At 42.3% G+C, this 14802-nt stretch overlaps 1 protein-coding gene across 18 annotated transcripts in view; it reads right to left on the minus strand.

Annotated features, from left to right (window-relative positions):
* EBF3 (EBF transcription factor 3) overlaps window positions 1-14802 on the minus strand; it is a 148781-nt gene that overhangs the window by 31338 nt on the left and 102641 nt on the right. For 12 of the 18 annotated variants that reach the window (XM_075257706.1, XM_075257691.1, XM_075257701.1 and 9 more), the window contains exons 9-10: window positions 10496-10629; window positions 9646-9772 (exon numbers count right to left, since the gene is read on the minus strand). In XM_075257706.1, coding sequence (XP_075113807.1) covers window positions 9646-9772; window positions 10496-10629 — 261 coding nt within the window. The remainder of the gene's footprint in view (window positions 1-9645; window positions 9773-10495; window positions 10630-14802) is intronic. The other 6 variants (XM_075257697.1, XM_075257707.1, XM_075257693.1 and 3 more) reach the window with 1 other exon arrangement.

The raw sequence follows: 14802 nt of genomic DNA on the forward strand, positions 1-14802 counted from the left end.
TGATCCTTATGGGCATCCCTACATATCCCACCTGTTAATTCCCAAGGAAATGGTATTTAAGGGGTTGTAAAAACTGACTGATGACACCATGGTATAAGACATTAGTCCGGAGCCATGTGGTTAATCTAGGAGTAGTGTCCTCCTGATAACCAGCCATGATGTCCTTATTGTGGTCAGGTTATCTTCTCATACATGTAGTGTCCTCCTGATAACCAGCCATGATGTCCTTATTGTGGTCAGGTTATCTTCTCATACATGTAGTGTCCCCTCCTGATAACCAGCCATGATGTCCTTATTGTGGTCAGGTTATCTTCTCATACATGTAGTGTCCTCCTGATAACCAGCCATGATGTCCTTATTGTGGTCGGGTTATCTTCTCATACATGTAGTGTCCTCCTGATCACCAGCCAAAATGTCCTGATTGTGGTCGGGTTATCTTCTCATACATGTAGTGTCCTCCTGATAACCAGCCATGATATCCTTATTGTGGTCAGGTTATCTTCTTATACATGTAGTGTCCTCCTGATAACCAGCCATGATGTCCTTATTGTAGCCGGGTTATCTTCTCATACATGTAGTGTCCTTCTGATAACCAGCCATGATGTCCTTATTGTGGTCAGGTTATCTTCTCATACATGTAGTGTCCCCTCCTGATAACTAGCCATGATGTCCTGATTGTGGTCAGGTTATCTTGTGATACATGTAGTGTCCTCCTGATAACCAGCCAAGATGTCCTGATTGTGGTCGGGTTATCTTCTCATACATGTAGTGTCCCCTCCTGATAACCAGCCATGATGTCCTTATTGTGGTCAGGTTATCTTCTCATACATGTAGTGCCCTCCTGATAACCAGCCATGATGTCCTTATTGTGGTCGAGTTATCTTCTCATACATGTAGTGTCCTCCTGGTAACCAGCCATGATTTCTGTATTGGGGTCGGGTTATCTTCTAATACATGGAGTGTCCTGGCCTGAAAACCTGTCCACAATAAGGACATCATGGATGGGTCCAAGACCATAGAAAGTTCCTACATTCATAGTCCTATCCATTGGTAACCAATCAAGACAAAACACTGTCAGCTCTATGATGATTGGAGCAAACCTCTTCAAAGCCCTGCCATTTTAGGCTCAGGAGTCCAGTGGGCGGTCCTAATCCATGATTGCCAACCTTCCCAGTACAACTAGACATACATAGTTAGTGATAGTTGGACAGCTATCCAAGACTTCCCATTGGACAAGATTAGGAATTATAATTAACAAACCAAAAAGTTATACTAAATCCTTTCCCTCCGAACTGTCTATATATCTGCTCTATACCATGCGGTCTGTAGCTTGGGTAGTATTTAAAGTGACAGGACCCCTGTAAGAGCGATAACACCCTCAGGCTATGTAATTACAAGGCTGGAGGAGTGGCAGTCATCGCCCTAGCAGTGACAAAGTCCCCTTTAATTCAGGCATGGCGCCACCTAGTAGCCTGACATTAAGCAGATGTTGTCAGCCATAAGCTTTGTCAAAGTTACTGGTCACAGATCAAAACCCAGGACTAATGGTGACGTAATGGGATCCCCGGACTTGCTTAGGTTCTTCTCTACGCTAATGGTGATCCTTGGCCGCGGACACAGAATCTCTTCCTTTATAGTAAGTTGAATGGTTGTAACTAGAGGAAAAAAGCCCGATGCGTATAGACATTGTCCTTATATTTTTGGAAAAAAAAAAAAAAAAATCTGACTTTTGCTCAGGAATGGGAAATGGAAACTTTGGGTCTAAGCCTAGCTCAAGGCTGCAACCTATAATCTGCTAACTTGCCGAGTTGCATAAATAAATGAATGCACTGCCAAGGAATGATTGACATTTGGCCCGAGAACCTCTCCTGTCATGGACGACTTGAGTAATGCTGGAAGAAGTGGAACCTAAGCTGTTGATGACTTGGTGTACACACACTTCTATGTGAATGACTGAATAGAAGCCGACTGGAAAGCCCTATGAGGCTCCGCTAGAAAAGGTTTGATGTGGACTCGATGCCGAGGACAGTTATATCATCAAAAGGGACAATCACTAAATCATGGAAATGTCATGTGACACTAAGCAAAGAGAAGGGAAAAAAAAGAGGTAACTGCTCGATTTTCCTGTTACACAAAGGAATTTCCTGGTGGATGGCTATTGCATTGTGTACAGACAATTATGTTTACACTTCGGACACATGATGTTCATTTATAGCTTATCATGGTGCTGGTGAATCGACCAATCCCAGCCCCGCAGGTACGGAACACCAAGTAATAAAACAGGCTATCAGTTGCACTGACTTTACAGTGAAGACCGTGCCTTTTGGCAACATGTAATACAATATCTGAAACAGATGCTAATGTCAGATTATACCAGAGCCGTACAACAGATCCTCGCAAGACAAAGAGCCAACGCCAACTAGGACTAGTGGTAGGATTTACGAAATATGTCATTGAAATTAATAATTGAAATCCAAAAATTTACACAAAACCTAAGTAGACCTTGTCTATAGGGTCTCACACGTTGTCTCGATTCTCAGCACCGTAATGTTTTATGACGTTGACCAGACCAAGTCTGGTGTAACCTACACAGAACATATCAAATATCCTTAAGCTGTTTACATTTGACCCCTCATCAAAGAACCTTCTACTTTTCACATATCTATGCGACTCTATTCTTAAAACCACTCTGTATAGTAGACAAGATGGGCAAGTTTTTGAAGGATGTAACTTAAGGACTAGAGTCTGCTCTTCACACCACACTCCGCCTCTAGCATTCAAGCGTACATACATGAATAATGAAGGTCATCCATAGTGGTCAAAACTGTAGGTCAAACTTTTTGAAGGACATCATCTAAGGAATGGAGTTTATTCTGCGTAACTCCAATTCAGACATGGAGGACTCCTTACAATACGAGTACAAAAAATTTAGGTGGTTCACACAAAGGATTTGGCCAATCGGAGGACGATCAGTTCCCACCAGTTTTCATTGAAGTTACTGAACCTACTAGTTCTTGTTTGTTAGTAGAACAAGGTAATGACGGCTTTACACGATAGAAGAATGTCATCTGATCTTGCCATCTGGCCAACCATATATAGTCTCCTGGTGGCTGAGGTCAGGGAAAAGAAGGATTGGATTCAACATGCCCTATCGTATTGAGATATCTGAAGTAAAAGGTGTCTCGTAGTAGCTTACTCCTCCCTATTGTGAACACATGCATGATCAATCTTTCCAAGCATGCATGTGTATGGATCCGTGATGGCGAACCTATGGCACGGGTGCCAAAGGTGGCACACAGAGCCCTCTCTTTGGGCATCCATCTGTGGAACAGATTATACTGTGTGTGGGACACCGTGGAGCAAATTGTACTGTGTGGGGGCCACTGTGGAGCAGATTGTACTATGTGGGGGCCACTGTGGAGCAGATTGTACTGTGTGGGGGCCACTGTGGAGCAGATTGTACTGTGTGGGGGCCACTGTGGAGCAGATTATTCTGTGTGGAGCAGATTATACTGTGTGGGAGCCACTGTGGTGCAGATTATACTGTGTGGGGGTCACAGTGGAGGAGAAAGCTCTATAATATCCCCATTCGTATGACCATATTTTGCAGGTCTGTAATTGTGTGCAACTGTGGATCCGCGCATTATTAAGGTTAAATTGCCGTGTTGGCACTTTGTGATAAATTAGTCGGTTTTGGGTTGCAGTTTGGGCTCTCAATCTCTAAAAGGTTCGCCATCACTGGCATAGACGTAGGGGTCAACGAAGAATAGCAAACAGCCAAACAAGCTACATGTATCTAAAGTGTATGAACATCCTTGAGCCCATCCCTGGCCACCTTAAATCACCTTTCTAGATCTCATCCATCCAGATGAAAACCAAGGAAATTGATGCTCAACACCGATACAAAAAATTCCATTTTTTACGTTAAGATCCATCAAACTTTGCTAATTTGCGAGAAAAAAAATAATCTCGATATAGATATTTGATCCTAAAAAAAAAAAATCCGAGCGTGTATTGATTGGAGCGCGGGTGACCTCTTTGTCCTTATTTTAAGACAAATGACTGTCTACATTATGTCAGTTTTGGAATAGCCGAGTCGATACCTTCACCTTGACTCGGAAAGTTGTTGATTTATCAGTGGTCCGGAGTTACCAAAACTTAAAAAGAAATAAAAAAAATTGCCTCTTCTCGTGAAATAGAGACAGCCTCTTGGTCACAGGAGCCACACAGTCAGGGAAAATAATATAAAAAAATAAAAGCGCGATAGACAAATGTGTCTTGTTAGCAACAGCCAAAAAGCGCTTGACTTGTACTAATAACAAAAAGGCTATGTTGGTCACTATGGGTTCAAAGACGAAGCACCCTGTCACCGACTAGCTTGGAAAATTAGCAAATAATGTTTCCTTTCCTTGATAAATGGCAGACAGTTCCCTCTCACCAATCATTTTTTAACATTTTGATGCATGTCTACGATCCCGCCGGAGGAACAGAAAAGTTTACCGGCCCTCAATTTTCCGATGATGAATGGGACGCTGTAAATGTGCGATTTCTATATGAGGTATAGTTCATTTTAAGCAATTCTAGTAAATGCGTGTCACTGATTAGGACAAATAGTCTGCTTGTGCAATAGCACCAATGCGATGTCTTATTCCTCCGACCTCCTCTGAGGCACAGACCGGGGGAAAAACAAGGACAAAAATATCAAGGAAATATAAGAAAATTCAATCTATCCATTTGCAGCCAGCGACGTACATCACTCGCGGCCAATTGTTTTTTTTGCATATGGGTAGATACGTCGTTATCGCTATTTTAAATTGTCCCCGGTGCCCTTTTTGGAATGTTTGGTTAAAAGGCAACAAACAAAAGGGCACCGATTCATTTAATATTTCATGCAGACAAGTAATATACCATTGTCAGCTTGATCAATGTGTTGCCAATAGAGAAACAGCAAAGAACAGCTGCAGACTGGTCAGGTTCACAACAAAAGACATCACAGGACACACATAATACCCGAGATCTAGAAAATAATGCCAGGGAGCTATAATTACAAAACACAAATCTCGGCCAGGCAACGCGCTCGGGACAGCAACTCCGGGGGAGCTCGGGGAGATTTAAAGCTGTCTGTTACATAGGGCTCCGGGGCATGGCTATAGAACCGGAGGGGCCCCAATTCTCTATATAGTATTAATGGGCCCCATGACAGGTTGTGCATTGGGGCCCTGGAGCTTCATGTTAAGCCTCTGATTGGGACGGAACCGTAGCAAAATTTTTAACATAAAAGTATTTTTATTGAGGCTGTGAGGTTAGTGCCCATGACCAACATTGGTTTGGTCATCGAGACGATGGGGTTCACTGACCCGGACCCCACAACTTGGGAAAGGGACAGATCAGAATTAAATTTATTATATTTATTTATTATACGCCTTTAGTCTTAAAGGGTTTTTTGGTGTTTGCAATATGTTATCAGTGGGACCCCTACAGATCAGCTGTTTGAAAAGGCATTATAGTCTCTTCATTGAATATTCGGCACAGTGCCATAGGTTAGGTGCTTGGTATGGCAGCTCAGACTCATTCACTTCATGGGGCTGAGCCGCTGCTGTACCATGTGACCAGTGAACGTGACATCATCAGGACTGGGAAGAGAAACTCTTCTTCAGCTGATGCCCTGGTGGTTCAGGACTGACGGACATGTTATGCGTGCACAGGACCACTGTAGCCAATCGCTGATCTCATTGGCCAGTGAAGCCTTATATATGGTGATGTCATCGGTCCAGGAACATGCAGAGAGACCATACCAGGACTGAAGTGGTTTTCGGAGGATTCACTGGGTGAACGTTTGTTCTTTTTTATTCTATTTCCTGTGGCTAATTCGATTTATTAAACCCTTGGACAACCCCTTTAAGAGATCTGACTGGTGACTGGTGATGACCTCTGTTTGACATTTGGCCCAAAATTATCTTCGATCACTTGTCATCCATCAGTCATTTCCTCTTTAGTTTTCTAAGCATCAAGCAGCTCCGTATCCGAACCAAGTAGTGGAGTATTGGATTTAGCAGAATACGGGAACCCCTGAAACCCCACGGCAGTGCGCCAGGCTGCAATGTGCCGGGGCAGAGCGCGCACAAAGTCTGCGCTGCAGAAACGAAGTAGCTGTGAATTATGATGGAATAAAATGGGATGATTTGTGGCCAGTAATTAGCAGTCATTTGCTCGCAGAATACAAGTTATTTGTTTAAAGTGCGCTGACCTATGAGACAGCTAGTTTGTCTTGCCAGTGATAGGAAGGACTATTGACTCCAAACTGTGTGGCGGTGTCAGTGATAGAATCACATCTGAATGCGCACAAAAGATTATTACAGCGGCCACTTCTCATGTTTCTCAAGTGGAATAGGAGATAAACTGTGTCATGTGTTGCGGGCCAGAAATCAAATACATATGTTACTAGAGGAGCCGTTACCGAAAGTGAAATGTGAGCATGGTGCGGGCTCTATCCACAACACATTGCTGCAATACAAAGGGCATTTATACAACAAATGCAGAAATACTTATCTATCTAGTCAATATGGTCAGTGCTTCAGCTCCTGTAGGGGTTGTACCCAGCTTTCTCAGAGTCCTGAATGGTGAATGAGCCTTGTTATGAAGAGATATGGGAACAGGAGAGGCATCATTGCCATTCTGAAGTCAGGAAAAGCTGGATAACAACCCTTTTATGAACTAGAGTGACAGCCATATTGGATATCACCCAGCTTTCCAGACAGATACTGTATGAAATAGCTGGAAACAATTGGTTAAAGTTAGATTATCAATTGATGACCAATCCTTAGCCTAGGTCACGGATTAAAAATCCTCAGGATCTCCACTGATCGGGTGATCGCAGCGACTTCTTCACAAAAAACCAAGCACAATGCCGTACATTGCATAGTAGCTGTGCTTCATATTGCAGCTCAGCCCCATTCACTTGAATGGGACTGAGCAGCAAAAAGGCTACGTGACCAATGAATGGAACGTCACATGTCAAGGACAACTGATCCATGAGGGTCCTGGGTGTCGGACCCCTGCTGATCCTCAATAGGATAGGTCATCAATTGATAAAGTCTTAGGAGTAAGAGTCAGATCTTCAATTTTCCACCTCATCTATGGATTGTGTCACAGAGGGGGTGCCAACAATAAGTGGATTAAGGCCGAAGACCAAAAACTGACCAGACTGAGAGTGACCCATGCCTTGCAGATTATAATGTGAGCAGAATTGCAGACAATCTCATACCGCACATAGGATCACATCCAGTCCCATTGTTAGATCCCACCATGATACAATGTAACTAATACGGGCAGGGTCTCAATTCACAGCAAACCGGGCACCTCCAGACTCACAGTGGGATTTACAGCTTGCGCAGAACAATGTGTTCGGCCAAGCTTAGTCCTGGACGCCGCCTGCACTTTATTAATACTCTACATGATAGAGTGGAGTCTTGTGTTTGGCTTGGAGAAGACATATCTAGAAGTTTAGGAGAAAAGTTGGTACAAGTTCATTTATCAAAGTAGATTCCTTGGGATTATTAATGTGCTGCTGCTCGGCTCTGCCTTTATGTTTAATCTATGGATCGGATACGTTTCCATGCAGTTCTAGCGCCAATGTAACGCTGCAATGGGGCCTTGTATTGTCTGCTTTGTGTATATACACATTACTCATGCACCAGTGTTGACCCTATTGTAATCTATCTAGTATTAGTATTAAGGTTCTCCATACATTATAAGGTTATTACCAGAATCTCAGATTTGCAAACCTGTTTTCACGCCACCATCAGTATAGACTTGGCAAATTGTTTACCCTATCATATGTATGAGCTGTAGGGTGCCCACAGAGGTACAAGGGGCCCATCTGGTCCCAATTATGACTCTGGCCTTATATGGAGGCATAATGAAGATTTATTCCCTTCTGGATATGAGGAAACATCCATAATATAGCGCCTATAGATTGCCTCGCCTGGAGTCGCAGGGGTTATGAATTCCTTCATACAGGACCTTGCATATGGCTCTTCTGTATAGTCTAGGGCAGTGGTATCACTATAAGGTGTGAAGTTGAAATCGGGCCCCATAGTCTAGGAGAGCCTACAGGATCCCCATCACACAAGGCCCAACACAAAGCCCTGTTGCTGGCCAGGATGTTGTCCACATTGCTACGTAGTCAAGGATAGTGGTGTAACTATAGGGGTACAGTGGTTGTGGGTGAGAATAGACCCCATTCTAGGGGTCCACAGAATCCCTACCACATCAGGACACATGCTGACCATGATATTGTGTACCAGCCCATACAAGGTAACAAAGTGCCAACCAGCATCGGGATATTGCGTGCACAAACATCAAGTCCTTGTGGGCCAGGTGAAGACTAAGAGTGAGGAGAGAAGTTGTTATGTCTTTAGTCTTAGGTCTGCTTAAGGGGCGCAACATGGGTTCTGAATTAGGGGTCTGATTTAAGGGTGTTGCAATGTTTGCCATAGAATCAAGCACTTTTCAGTTGTGTTTCCGATCTAGGTTATGGCAAATCGGTGAACTAGCTCAATGATACACCAAACAAAGCACTCCATATAACACTAAACACTCCAATACATCTTGGTATCCCGTTACAGATTCATCATGCATACGAACATTTCACATTTTGGAGAATCAATGGAGATAACATTTACAATATTGCTCCTTTCTCGCCATTGAGGCCAAAACAACCAACAACTACACAGAATACCAAACTGGCCACCGACGTCTACTTTTTAACTAAGGTTTCCTATATGACTAATAAATCTATTCCAACTTAAATAAAAATAAATTGTTACCCCCTCCCCTCCCCCGCGGTGTGATTAGTAAAAGAGCAGACCGATACAATGTTACTTAGTACCGGTATATCGCCACTTATTCGCTTCAATCTAGAAGGCAATATACTATTAACTGGCAATTACATACAGAATGATTGTTAATTCTTTTCTTAAGTGCAAGCTGCTTGGAAACTGTTATCTCTCTCTCTAATTTTTGACCTTCTTACAACAGGGTGAGGTGCACTGGGAATACAAAGGACCTGTAGAAAATGGCTGGACATGTCATTTGTGACTCACTCTTTTAATTCACCGTGCTAATCAACTGAACCGCCACATTCTCCCAAGGTAATTGTATCTTTATAATTGTTGAAAGGAGCAGGCAATACAGAACGGATAGTCTGGGGTTTGTCCTTTCTTAGCATAATGAGAAACTGTGCCGTCAGTATTTGTTACTGTAAGAACCTCGAAAAATAAAGAGGACCTTATTCTCCCTCTATTTACTGAGCACTTCAGATTTAAGTACTTTATAAAGCGCCTGGTTATCACACCGCTCTCCCCTTTCATTATCTGGAGGCCTTGTTGCCCTATGGTACATCTCATACTGAGAAGGTTAAATGTTACTGTGGCTGAGAACACAATATATTGTGATAGGAACCAGATGCTCACAATACAACATCCCTCCCCTATTTTAAAAACACCACGTCATTTTCTCGGGCTGGCAGAGGTCGCAGCCCCGTCGTGAAAATTATTATTAGCAGCAAACAGGGAGGCATTTGGTTTGACGTTACACAACATTTCATAGGAATCATAGGCAAATCTCAATGATGGGAGAACTTACCGGTATACACAAATCTTCCAGGGGCGCCTTTACAGAATTGCTTGGATTTGTAGGAAAGTGTGACTTCGACAACGCCAGGAATGTGTCTGGGTGGGGTCTGGACTCTGATGGCATGAGGTGTAATCAGCTAATAGGGAAGAAGGAGACAAAAAAGTCTTAAAGAACAATAAAACTTAAAGTTTTCATTTAATGTTTTGGGGCAGCCTCGCTTATATTCGAGGCTAATGCAACAAAACGCGTTATATAAGGATGAGTGACTGCGATGTATTACTAGTTAAGCTCTGCTACATTAACATACTCAGATGTGTTACATAAAATGAGAATATCCATTGTTTCTTTACATTACAATCTATAGCTATAATCGGTATATTTTATAAAACGCGTAAGCGTCTTGGCCCAATCGGTCCTTTTGGATTTTGCTAAACCTGAATATAGATTTGTCTGACAGCATTAAAATAAACTCCTGATAGACTATAGACCAGACCATGCTAAAGAGTTGCTAGGGGGTAAAAAGCAAAATAGTCTGCATGTTATCCCTGAATTGGGTTTGCAGGAAAGGCCACAGGGCACGATTCATATGAAAATTGCCTCCATATGGCAACACCAATGCTTGCTCCTAGTAATTTCTAACACTAATTGGTCAATTGTGCTCAAAGGCGTGTTGTAGCGTTCCACTAGGGGGCCTAGACGGGCCTCGGTTGAGCGTCCGAGCTCCACCACCACTTGTGAATTCATGGATAAAAAGGTAGTTTGAAATAAAGCCTCTTGATACCACTTGTCAATTGACTATTGACATCTCGTTGGTGGAAACATGCTACAGTTCAAAAGCCTGCCGATTCCGACGTCTTACCTCGCTCCACACCAGCATAGTTCCAAATACCACTTGTAAACCATCAAAGAAATTATCTCCAATAATGATGACCGTAGCTCCACCAGTGGTCCAGCCTTCACTTGGACTGATCGCTTTTATGCATGGCGTAGCTACTTGTACAGAGTAAAGGGTGGGTTGACAAGAGGGATGGGGTACGGGGTGGGGGGAAGAGATAAAAAGAGAGAAAAAAAGTATAAAGTGAATATTAGTTTTGCTTATTTCATGTCGAACATAGCGCAATGTCAAATGAATCAAATGTAAAAAGCCAAAAAATATAGAAAAAAAATAAAAACAAATGCATGAATTTTTTTTTTTTTTTTTTGAGCAAGGCATCCATAAAATAAAGGAAAGAGCAGTCATACATCAGCATGGAAATGTATTTAAAGGAAACTGTTACATGTTTTATAAAGCAAAGGCCAAGTAGATTGCCAGTGAGTAAGAAAAATGGCTTAATACGGCAAATTACGTGTCAAAGCAAATATGGCTATTACAAATGATTAAGCGCCGCGTGCATGTGGCATGTCGATTTATCTGCTTTACTGTACAGATCTAAGCACAGTCAATCACAGGCTTGTTGAATGAAATGGAACGGCAAATGTTCAGAATTCGGATTCTTTATAAGCAGCTAATTGGGTTGGGTGTTTTTTTTTTTTTTCCCCATCAGCGATCTTTGCCTTTGGTTCCAAACTTAATTTTCCTCCGCCACTCTATAATTACTAGTTTTTCAGTTTTCATGCACAAGAAGAAGGAGAAAAAAAATCAAAAGCTCTATATTAATACTTCTGTCAAAGGTACACATTTTACATCTAATATTGTTTGTCGACATGAATCCCTGGGCCATTTACTTGACCTCTCTTTGTCTCTAGAGTCTTCACATTTGCATGAGTTATTACAATGCTCTGGTGGGGTAAGCAGCAAAGCAGCACTAGTCACTCCAGGCTCACAGCAGCCAGTAAAACTGTGGCAGAGGCTCGGGCTGAAGGCTGCTCAGCCTCTGTGAGGATGGCTTTGTTCTTCACTTTGATCAGCCTTTCTTTTACACGGTGTTGACAGACCTTTTTTACCAGCTTTGATGGTCTGTTGTATGCCGACTTTCATGCAAAGGAGCAGATCCTAAGATATACACTTTCCCTATTACAAGTAAATTCCGTTCCTCGATATCTCACCTGCAGGGGTTGGTTTGACAGTACTGTATTATTGATTGTCCTCCAGACAATATAAATGCTCTTTTTGTTGTCGTTCCTATACTGGGGAGTTCCAAGCTTGCTGACATCTACTTAGGATGCTCAGTGCAGGTTATACGGATGTGATGACTTTGGATATGGGTTTAGGCTGGAGGACATTGAATTATCTTTATATTAAATCTACATCTTCAAGAATCTATTCTGTAGTTGTTTGCACTTTGATCAGTGTAGGTTATACGGATGTGATGAGTTTGGGTATGGGTCTAGGCTTGAGGATGTTGAAGTACCTTTATATTAATTCTACGTCTTCAAGAATTTATTCTGTAGTTCTCTACACTAAGTATGCTCAGTGTAGGTATATGGATGTGATGATGTTGGGTATGGGTCTAAGCTCGAGGATGTAAAGTTATCTTTATATTAAACCTAAGTGTACAAGAATCAGTCCTGTAATTGTCTACTCTTCACGTGCTCTCTAAGTTATACACATGTCTGGATGTTGTGTATGGGTCTAGGCTTGAGGACGTAGAGTTATCTCCATACAAAACCTATGTGTACAGGAATCAATCCCGTAATCATCTACTCTTCGCGTGTTCTCTGTAGGTTATACGCATGTGTGGACATTGTGTATGGGTCTAGGCTTGAGGACGTAGAGTTATCTTCATACGAAACCTACGTGTACAGGAATCAATCCCGTAATCATCTACTGTTTGCGTGTTCTCTGTAGGTTGTTCGCATGTGTGAACGTTGGGTTTGGGTCTAGGCATGAGGACATAGAGTTATCTTCATACGAAACCTACGTGTACAGGAATCAATCCCGTAATCATCTACTCTTCGCGTGTTCTCTGTAGGTTATACGCATGTGTGGACGTTGGGTTTGGGTCTAGGTTTGAGGACGTTGGATGTGAGTCTAGGCTAGAGGACGTAGAGTTATCTTTATACGAAACCTACATGTACAAGAATCAATCCTGTAATCGTCTACTCTTCACATGTTCTCTGTAGGTCATACGCATGTGAGGACATTGGTTATGGGTCTAGTCTTGAGGACATAGAGTTATCGTGTACAGGAATCAATCCTGTAATCGTCTACTCTTTGCACGTTCTCTGTAGGTTATACACGTGTGGACATTGGTTATGGGTCTAGGCTTGGAGACATTGGTAATGGGTCTAGCCTTGAGGACGTAGAGTTATCTTTATACAAAACCTATGTGTACAAAAATAAATCCCGTACTCATCTACTCTTTGTGTGTTCTCTGTAGGTTATACGCATGTGAGGACGTTGGTTATGGGTCTAGGCTTGGGGACATTGGTAATGGGTCTAGCCTTGAGGACGTAGAATTATCTTTATACAAAACCTATGTGTACAAAAATAAATCCCGTACTCATCTACTCTTTGTGTGTTCTCTGTAGGTTATACGCATGTGAGGACGTTGGTTATGGGTCTAGGCTTGGGGACATTAAGTTATCGTGTACAGGAATCAATCCTGTAATCATCTACTCTTCACATGTTCTCTGTAGGTTATACACATGTGAGGACGTTGGTTATGGGTCTAGGCTTGGAGACACCGGTTATGGGTCTAGTCTTGAGGACGTTGAGTTATCATGTACAGGAATCAATCCTGTAATCGTCTACTCTTCGCATGTTCTCTGTAGGTTATACACATGTGAGGACGTTGGTTATGGGTCTAGGCTTGGGGACATTGGTAATGGGTCTAGCCTTGAGGATGTAGAGTTATCTTTATACGAAACCTACGTGTACAAAAATCAATCCCGTACTCATCTACTCTTCGTGTGTTCTCTGTAGGTTATATGCATGTGAGGACGTTGGTTATGGGTCTAGGCTTGGGGACATTGGTAATGGGTCTAGCCTTGAGGACGTAGAGTTATCTTTATACAAAACCTATGTGTACAAAAATAAATCCCGTACTCATCTACTCTTTGTGTGTTCTCTGTAGGTTATACGCATGTGAGGACGTTGGTTATGGGTCTAGGCTTGGGGACATTAAGTTATCGTGTACAGGAATCAATCCTGTAATCATCTACTCTTCACATGTTCTCTGTAGGTTATACACATGTGAGGACGTTGGTTATGGGTCTAGGCTTGGAGACACCGGTTATGGGTCTAGTCTTGAGGATGTAGAGTTATCTTTATACGAAACCTACGTGTACAAAAATCAATCCCGTACTCATCTACTCTTCGTGTGTTCTCTGTAGGTTATATGCATGTGAGGACGTTGGTTATGGGTCTAGGCTTGAGGAGGTTGAGTTACCTTTATATCAAATTTACAAGAATCAGTCCTGTAGTCGTCTACTTTTATTATAAAGCTTTTGACATTTTTACAAGGGTTGCTCAATAGTCCTCAAGACAAGTAACAAGGTTGAGGTGTCTCAAAAGCAAACACGTGCTTTGGTACAAGGGTTGAACGTCGGTCCTCATCCTAACTAAGACGATGGCTAATCACCACTAGCTATTGTTGTTTAGAACGCTCTCGACATGCCACCTTCCTTTGTTTGCCTTGACGTTAGACCAATGGAGGTTATATTTGCTTATTCTATGTGCATATCCCTCTGCAACAGAGGAACAGAGCACACACTGAGAACCTGCCCTTAACTAGCGCTGTTGACTTCATGCTAATAAGTTCATACAAATTTTCATTTCTGAGGCTTCCGAATGACATTTGCTTTTCTTAATTGCATGGAGAGCATTTGAAAAGGATCAGATCTCTAAAGACTGACAAGTCTCCTCACTGGGAGTGACCTTCATCAGCACAGCCAATTATGGCAAATAATTCTCTAAAAAAAAAAAAAAAAATTACAGTAAACAAATTTACTTTTGGAGGTTGGAAAAAAAAAAGGAGGGAAAAAAAAAACCTCGAATGTATTGCAGGCACAAGAGGTTTCTATCTGGCAGCTGGGACTCACTGAAAACACAGATTGTCTAGGAAGTTCTAGTGCCTGTGAGTGGGAAAAGAAACAGAAGCTGGCTCGGGATATTCCGATAGCCGTCCTCCTCCTGCTTGTATTTGCATACATTTCAATGCACATATAGAGGAGGAACATGTGTTCTATGGGAACCATAGCAAAATGAATTACACAGACAGTGTT

Source organism: Leptodactylus fuscus, chromosome 10 (genome assembly GCF_031893055.1).
Source record: "Leptodactylus fuscus isolate aLepFus1 chromosome 10, aLepFus1.hap2, whole genome shotgun sequence".
Taxonomy (NCBI): Eukaryota; Metazoa; Chordata; class Amphibia; order Anura; family Leptodactylidae; genus Leptodactylus; species Leptodactylus fuscus.